Below are 9,409 nucleotides of genomic sequence, written 5' to 3'. Positions count from 1 at the left end.
GTGAAAGGATACCCTTGTTCATAACCCCACATATCTTAATAGGCTTGACTTGGTATAAAAGCTTGACTTTGGAAGCCAAGAAGATGATCTTGAAAGCTTTTCTTGAATTTCTTAGATTAGAGAACTTAGATTCATGCTTATCCTGAAGAAAGTATAATGGAGTTTTAGGTGTTCTTGCGAGGAGGTTAGGGTTTTATCGGAGAGAAAAGTGAAGGAGAATGGGCAAATAATGCTTAAACCGATGTTTAATCTCCTATTTTTATGATTTGGGGCGATGGGAAAAGACCTAGCTACCCCTCAAAAGATTAAACTCGTAACTAGAATATCATTTGGAGGCTTGGCGTGATACAATGACATGCTCATCACTATATCCGGGGCGACGTGATGCAATCGCGTTGAGCTACTGGAATCGAAATCCAAACATGCCCCAAACCTCATCAAAAATTCCAAAATTTCCCTGAGACATACCACTTACACCCATGAACATAAATCAACTCAAAACCTATCATCTCGAAGCCCGAAATATCAACTTAAAAATCCTCAAAGTTTAGAGGTCAAAATAAGGCTAAGTCTTCAACACTTGTTAAATTTCAGGCTTTAAGCCTCTTATGAAAGCACTAGAATCTGAACTAAACTAATTCTAATAAGGGGTATTACAATATCTCCCCCTTGGAAATATTCATTATCGAATAAGATACTTAAGCTAGTGATTCTAAGGAACTGAGATTACGTATTGAACTTGCATAACTGAAAACATGATTACATAACTGAACTGATTTATGAATGCATGAAATGACATAAGGTTGATTATATGAAGCTGGAGCTGAGAATAGCAAGAGATAATCTAAGGAACACTGTTACCTTAAGTTGTGTCTGAACTTGCATAGAAAAGATGAGGGTACTTGGTTTGCATATCTACTTCTGCTTCCTAAGTGGCTCCCTCAATGGATTGATTTCGCCAAAGAACTTTGACCAAGGGAACTTCTTTGTTCCTTATTCTATAAATATGGTGGTCAAGGATCTCAACTAGGATTTCTTTATAAGAAAGACTATCCTGAACATCTATGTTTTCCAAAGGAACTACAATAGCTGGAACACTAATATACTTCTTCAACAATGAGACATAAAACACTGGGTGTACAGATGTCAAATCTACAGGCAACTCAAGCTCATATGCTACCTTCCTAATATGGCTCAAGATTTTGTATCAGCCAATATATCGGGGACTAAGCTTACCCTTCTTGCCAAATCTCTTCACCCCCTTCATAAGCAAAATATTCAAATCAACTAAGTCACCAACCTCAACTCAATATCTCTTCTCCTTACATCTGCATAGGATTTTTTATGACTCTGGGCTATTTTCAACCTCTCTCAAATTAACTGAACTTTCTCCATAGCTTCAAACAACACATTTGGCCCTATCAAAGCAGCCATACCCACTTTAAACTAACCAATAGGACACTTGCACCTTCTCCCATAGAAAGCCTCAAATAGAGCCATCTAGATACTAGAATGATAATTGTTGTTGTAGGCAAGAAGACACACCCTTAACATATCTTTTAGGGTATAAATGGTCCTATCTGCCTGACTATCTATTTAAGGATGAAAAGTTGTACTTAGATGAACTTGGGTACCAAGACCCTTCTAAAAGGCTTTCCAAAAGTGAGAGGTAAACTGAGTACCTCTGTCTGAAATAATAGACAAAAGAACTCCATGCAATCTGAACAACTCTCTAATATAGATCTTGGCATAATCCTTGGCTGAATAGGAAGTATGAACTGGCAAGAAATGGACTGAATTGGTCACTCTATCGATACTAACCCAAATTGAGTCATGCTGATGACGCAAACGGGGTAACCCTATCACAAAGTCCATGTTCACATTTTCCCACTTCCAAGTGGGAATGCTAAACTCCTACAAGGTGCCACCAGGCCTTTGATGCCCAACCTTAACCTATTCACAATTATCACACTTGGCAGCAAACTTTGCGATATCCCGCTTCAGGTCGCTTCATTAATAGATTTTTGATATATCACAGTACATCTTAGTGGCTCTTGGGTGAATAGAGCAACACGCACCATGGGCTTCCGCATAAATCCACTACCTTAAACCATTAACACACAACACACAGAATCTACCCTGGTATCGCAATACACCATCTCCCCCTTGAGAGAAAACCTCTACTTTCTAATCTCTAACTGACTCATTCAACTTAAGCAAACTGGAATCCCTATCTTTGCTTCTCCTTCACTTCGAAAACCAAAGAAGATTCCAAAATATTCTGAACCGAAACTCTACCTTCAGCAGAATCAACCAACTAGACACCTAATCTAGCCAACTTGTGAACCTTCTGAACTAACTTCTTTTTATCATTCTCAGTGTGAGTAACACTACCCATAGACAGTCTACTAAGGGCAGCTGTCACTACATTGGCCATGCCCTAATGATATAAAACACTCATGTCATAATCTTTCAAAAACTCCAACCAGTTTCTCTGACGAAGATTTAAATCTTTCTACGAGAATACATACTGCAAGTTTTTGTGAACCATGAACACATCAACATGCACCCCATAAAGATAATAACTCCAAATTTTCAAGGAAAAAAACAACAACTACTAATTCAAGATCATTGGTAGGATAGTTCTTTTCATGAGGCTTAAGCTGTCTAGAGGCATAGGCTATGACCTTACCTCTCTACATCAAATCATAACCCAGACCAAATCTAGAAGCATCAGAGTAAACAATGAATCACCCTATACCATTTGGTAGCATCAAAAATGGTGCTGAAGTGAGTCGAGGCTTCAACTCCTGAAAACTCTTCTCATAATAATCTGACCATTGAAACTTAACTTTCTTTTGAGTCAATCTGGACATGGGGTATGCAATAGATGAGAACCCTTTAATAAACCATCAATTATAGCCATCCAAACCCAAGAAGCTCCTGATATCTATCGAAGAAATGGGTCTGGGCTAGTGTCTCACTGCTTTGATCTTTTGAGTATCAACTCTAATGCTATCACCGAAAATAATATGGACAAGAAAAGATACTTACCTTAACCAAAACTCACACTTAATGAAGTTGGTGAACAACTGATGATCTTTAAGAGTTTGTAATATGATTCAGAGATGGTCTGCATGATCACTCTCACTATAGGAATAGACAAGGATGTCATCAATAAAGACTATGACGAACATGTCCGAGTACTATTTGAACACTCTATTCATCAAGTCTATGAAGGATGCTGGGGCATTCGTTAATCTAATGGACATGACTAGAAATTCAAAATGATCATAACAAGTTCTGAAGGCTGTCTTTGGGATATCACATTCCCTTAGTCTAAGCTGATGATAGCCGGATTTGAGGTCTATCTTAGAGAAATAACCTGCACCTTAGAGCTGGTCAAATAAGTCATCAAGCCTAGAAAGAGGATATTTGTTTTTGATTGTGACTTTATTCAACTAGCGGTAGTCGATGAACATTTGTAGAAAAGTGTCTTTCTTATGCACGATTAGGATTGGAGTGCCCCATGGAGAAACACTGGGTCTTATGAAACCTTTATCTAGGAGGTCCTTAAGTTGCTCTTTTAACTTTTTAAACTCAGCCGGAGCCATATGGTATAGAGGGATGGAATGGACTGAGTATCAGGGAGAAGATAAATACAAAATTCAATTTTTCTATCAGGAGGTACCCTTGGTAAATCTTTGGGAAAAACCTCGAGAAACTCATTGACTACACGGACTAACTGAACTGTGGATACTTCAGACTTAGTATCTTTGACTCAGACTAAATGATAAATGTACTCTCTTGATATCAACTTTCTGGCCTTAAGATAAGATATGAAATGACTACTGGGAGATTCAGAACTACTTTCCCACTCGAAGACTGCTTCATCAGGAAACTGAAACATCACCACATGGGTCCGATAATCTATTGATGCATCGCATGAATAAAGCCAATCCATGCTAAGAATAACATTGAAATCTACCATTTCTAACTCTATTAAGTCTGCTAGTATAATCTTATGTAGGACAGTGATAGGATAGTTCTTATAAACTTGCCTGGCAACAACTGACTCACCCACTTGGGTGAAAACTAGGAAGGTCTTGGAGATATTTTCAGGACCTATCCTAAAATTTACCGCAACCAATAAAGTCACATAAGAAATATTTTACCCTAGGTCTAACAACATATTTACATCAAGATGACAGGCACGAAGCATACCAGTAACAACATCAGGTGAAGTCTCCAGCTCTTGTCGGGATGGTAAAGCATAGAATTGATTCTGGAGCTGACCGCCACCAGTTCTAGATGATGCGCCCTGAGGAGGAACTGGGCGACCTAGTGGAGCCGATGCGCTAGTAGCCTGAGTCTGGGAACGAACATCCCTGCTTTCATGCTTGGCATACGTCCACTCTTTAATTCTGTGACCCGACTTTCCATATCTATAACAATGGTTTCTGCCACACTTTGCATGTATCGGATAACTTGGCCTTCCACCCATACTATTTTGATATCTAGAAATGGAAAACCTGCCCCACTGCTCCTTCTTGGTTCTGGGTGTAGGGGCACTAGCTGAAGATGGCACTGAAAGATATGAATGACCATAAAAATGCAAACGGTTTCCCTCTCCAAACCTTGGTTGACCATACTCAAATTGTCTAGTTCTAGCCCTCTTATTCCACTTCTCTCTTTCTTACATCTTTTCTACCTCAATCCGCTGAGCATGAGTCATCAACCTAGCAATATCCATATCCCCAATAAGCATGGCAGTTCTATACTCTTAAGTACTAAATCAGACTCTCCAATAACAAACTTACGCATACTATATCTAGGGTTAGCTACCAACTCATGAGCATACTTAGACAGCTGAGTGAACTTAAAGCAGTACTCCTTAACTATCATCAAGCCCTGCATAAAGTTCATGAACTCCTCAACCTTAGATTCTCTCATCTCATATGGAAAGAAATTGTCCAGAAATATATCCTGAAAGACTTTCCAACTCATAGAAGTTGCATTCTCACCTCTACCTTCCTTTCATAAAACAACCCAATCATAAGAAATATCCTTCAGCCTATAGGATGCCAATTCTACACTCTCCTCCTCAGTAACATGCATAATCTGAGTGATCTTTCTCACCTCATCAATGAAGAGTTGTGGATACTTACCAACATTTGACCCAAAGAAATCAGGTTGATTCATTCTCATAAAGTCACGAATTCTGGAAGCAACTAGATTACTATTTTGCTAAAGTGGGACTACCGCCTGTTGGTTCCCCTGAACTTTGGCATTCACATCTTTGTCCAATGCCTGAAAGGCAGCCCAAAATTTAGAATGAGGCATATTCTCATTCAAAGGGTCGGTGTGGTCACCATTTCTACAGGCATTGGCTCGGTGAGGAGGCATATTTTGTCACATTAAAGCATGAGTTAAAGAAGATGGAGAAAACTATAAGCACAATATATCATGAAAGAAATGATGATTCTTAACTCTTTTCGTAGCCTCTTGCTCATAAATATGGCATGCTTCACATCCATGATTAAGACTCTACGTAACGTGGCTTGTCTGACTCCCTAGGACTTTATAAAACCTTAGGCTCTGATATCAAGTTTGTAACTTACACCTTAGACATCACACGATGCTCAAGGCTACGAGTAGTCCCAAGCTAACCCTTTAAGCCTTCAAACAACTTTAGAACTCATAATAAAGATAAAATTAACATATAAAGTCTTGAACTAACTGAATTAATGTCCAAACTTAAATTCTTATCCCTAGAAATCTTGCAAACAATCATTTTGAATCTAAAATAGGAAACAGTCGGACAAGTCTCTACTTCTAACTAGAGAGCCACTCCCAGCTGACTTAAACTAAATAGAATCAAATAGCTAAATACTTCATCAATAACAAGTTTGGTAAAATGGGTCCTCGTACTATAAGAACTCAACAAGCATCGGGATCTAGGTAGAGTGCCCGAAATTAATCACGCTGCTGGAACTGAGCACCAGAACCTACATTATGAAACCATGTATCACATAGACGTATATTTGGATCAGTACTTCTAGAATGTACTGAGCATGTGGAGGTGAATGCATAAGTAATACAATACCTCAATGTGTACTTAAATTTTCAAACAATGCATGCTAAGTGTAAATGACTCACCTTGGGCTTGAATAAAACAAAAGCTATAAAAATCACAAACATGAATAATGAAGCATAATGACAAATTTTGTGAGCCATAAAACTTAGTTCTAAAAGTTTTACTTTTAATCTTTCTTAGGGAGGTTCTTCTAAACGACATAAACCATGTGAGCTATCATGGAGTCCAACGTCTTACCCATGTTGGGGAGAGTTGACCTACCCTTTCCATAGGAATAAAACCTTAACTTAAGTGATCACTATCTGTAACTTCATCCATATTGGGAATAAGCTTGACCTACATTGGCTCGTAGTTTTGGGGCATGTGACCTTGGATGCATATCTAACTCGATGCTAAGTACTATTCCCTTATTACTTAATACTCATATTTTAGAAAATCCACCTTAAAATAGCATAAGGTTTATAATGAAAACCAGTTATGCTTCTCTTTGTTTTAAACTATGATAAAATTGAACAATTCTGGATTTCTTATCTTAGCTTAGGATCAAAAGATCAATTTTTGTTTTAAATCTTGATATAAGTTTATCAAAGAATGCTTAAAATCATATTCTTCTTGAAATCTTAATACTTAAACTTAGGGATTAAAACACATGCTTTAAACTGATGTCAATTCATAACAAAACTTTATGCTCAATAACAATCTTGATATACATCAACAATATTAAGTCAAGATAGTACAATCTCAAGCATAATATAAATCTTGTAAGTTAAAACATAAATATAAGAAACTCTTGATATACTCAAAGTTTTAAATCTCATGATAATTGAATGCTTCAAGAATATATATACTTGGGTATGAACCCTACTTCAAAACCATTAAATAAAATCTTCAATTCATACAATTTGGGCACATGGGTGAAAGGATACCCTTTTTCAAAACCTAACCTGTAAAAGATTGACTTTGGAAGCCTTGAAGATGATCTTGAAAGATTTTCTTGAATTTCTTAGATTAGGAAACTTAGATTCATGCTTATCTTGAAGAATTTTTTAGTGTTCTTGCGAGGAGGTTAGGGTTTTCTAGGAGAGAAAAGTGAAGGAGAATAGGCAAATAATGCTTAAATCGATGTTTAATCTCCTGTTTTTACTATTTGGGTGATGGGAAAAGACCTAAATACCCCACAAAATATTAAAATCATAACTGGAATGTCATTTGGAGGCTTGGCGTGACGCAATGACATGCTCATCACTATACCCGGCGCGACGTGATGCAATCGTGTTGAGCTACTGGAATCGAAATCCAAAAATGCCCCAAACCTCATCCAAAAATTCCAAAATTTCCCTGAGACATAATACTTACACCCATGAACATAAATCAACTCAAAACCTATCATCTCGAAGCTCAAAATATCAACTTAAAAATCCTCAAAGCTTAGAGGTCAAAATAAGGCTAAGTCTTCAACACTTGTTAAATTTCAGGCTTTAAACCTCTTATGAAAGCACTAGAAGTTGAACTAAACTAATTCTAATATGGGGTATTACAATATCTCCCCCTTAGAAATATTCATTCTCGAATGAGATACTTAAGCTAGTGATTCTAAGGAACTGAGATTACGTATTGAACTTGCATAACTGAAAACATGATTACATAACTGAACTAATTTATGAATGCATGAAATGACATAAGTTTGATTATATGAAGCTGGAGCTGAGAATAGCAAGAGATAATCTAAGGAACACTGTTACCTTAAGTTATTTCTGAACTTGTATAGAAAAGATGAGGATACTTGGTTTGCATATCTACTTCTGTTTCCTAAGTGGCTCCCTCAACGGATTGATTTCGCCAAAGAACTTTGACCAAGGGAACATCTTTGTTCCTTATTCTATAAATCTGGCGATCAAGGAACTCAACTAGGATTTCTTCATAAGAAAGACTATCCTGAACATCTATCTTTTCCAAAGGAACTACAATAGCTGCAACACTAATATACTTCTTCAATACGAAGACATGAAACACTAGGTGTACGTATGTCAAATATGCAGGAAACTTAAGCTCATATGCTACCTTCCCAATATAGATCAAGATTCTATATAGGCCAACATATCGGGGACTAAGCTTACCCTTCTTGCCAAATCTCTTCACCCCCTTCATAGGCAAAATATTCAAATAAACTAAGTTACCAACCTCAACTCAATATCTCTTCCCCCCACATCTGGATAGGATTGTTTTTGACTCTGGGCTATTTTCAACCTCTCACGAATTAAATGAACTTTCTCTATAGCTTCAAATACTATATTTGGCCCTATCAAAGCAGCCTTACCCACTTTAAACCAACCAATAGGTGACCAACATCTTCTCCTATAGAAAGCCTCAAATAGATCCATCTGGATACTAGAATGATAACTGTTATTGTAGGCAAACTCAATTAACGATAGGTGATCATCCCAACTTCCTTTAAAGTCAAGAACACACGCCCTCAACATATCTTCTAGGGTACAAATAGTCCTATCTTCCTGACCATCTTTTTAAGGATAAAAAGTAGTACTTAGATGAACTTGGGTACCAAGACCCTTCTGAAAGGCATTCCAAAAGTGAGAGGTAAACTGAGTACCTCTTTCTAAAATAATAGACAAAGGAACTCCATGCAATATGAACAACTCTCTAATATAGAGTTGGCATAATCCTTGGCTGAATAGGAAGTATGAACTAGCAAGAAATAGGCTGAATTGGTCTCTCTATCGATAATAACCAAATTGAGACATGTTGATCACGCGAACGGGGTAACCCTGTCACAAAGTCCATGTTCACATTTTTTCACTTCCAATTGGGAATGCTAAACTCCTGCAAGGTGCCACCAGTCCTTTGATGCCCAACCTTAACCTATTCATAATAAGCACACTTGGCTGCAAACTCTACGATATCCTTCTTCATCCCGCTTCATTAATAGATTTTCGACAAATCACAGTACATCTTAGTGGCTCTTGGGTGAATAGAACAACGTGCACCATGGGCTTCCGCATAAATCCACTACCTCAAACCATCAATACACAACACACAGAATCTACCCTGGTATCGCAATACACCATCTCACCCTTGGGAGAAAACCTCTACTTTTTGATCTCTGGCTGACTCATTCAACTTAAGCAAGCTAGAATCCCTATCTTTGCTTCTCCTTCACTTCAAAAACCAAAGAAGATTCCAAAATATTCTGAACCGAAACTCTACCTTCAGCAGAATCAACCAACTAGACACCTAATCTAGCCAACTGGTGAACCTTCTGAACTAACTTCTTTTTATCATTCTCAGTGTGAGTAA

At 37.6% G+C, this 9,409-nt stretch overlaps 1 protein-coding gene across 1 annotated transcript in view; it reads right to left on the bottom strand.

Moving 5' to 3' along the window:
- Positions 1-4,171: 4,171 nt before the first annotated feature.
- LOC124899462 overlaps positions 4,172-9,409 on the bottom strand; it is a 40,671-nt gene continuing 35,433 nt past the window's right edge. Inside the window, exon 4 of the mRNA XM_047414353.1 lies at positions 4,172-4,587. Coding sequence (XP_047270309.1) covers positions 4,172-4,587 — 416 coding nt within the window. The remainder of the gene's footprint in view (positions 4,588-9,409) is intronic.

Source organism: Capsicum annuum, chromosome 6 (assembly GCF_002878395.1).
Source record: "Capsicum annuum cultivar UCD-10X-F1 chromosome 6, UCD10Xv1.1, whole genome shotgun sequence".
NCBI lineage: Eukaryota > Viridiplantae > Streptophyta > Magnoliopsida > Solanales > Solanaceae > Capsicum > Capsicum annuum.
The sequence above is the reverse complement of the archived record's forward strand: the minus strand, read 5'-3'. Positions and strand labels throughout refer to the sequence as shown.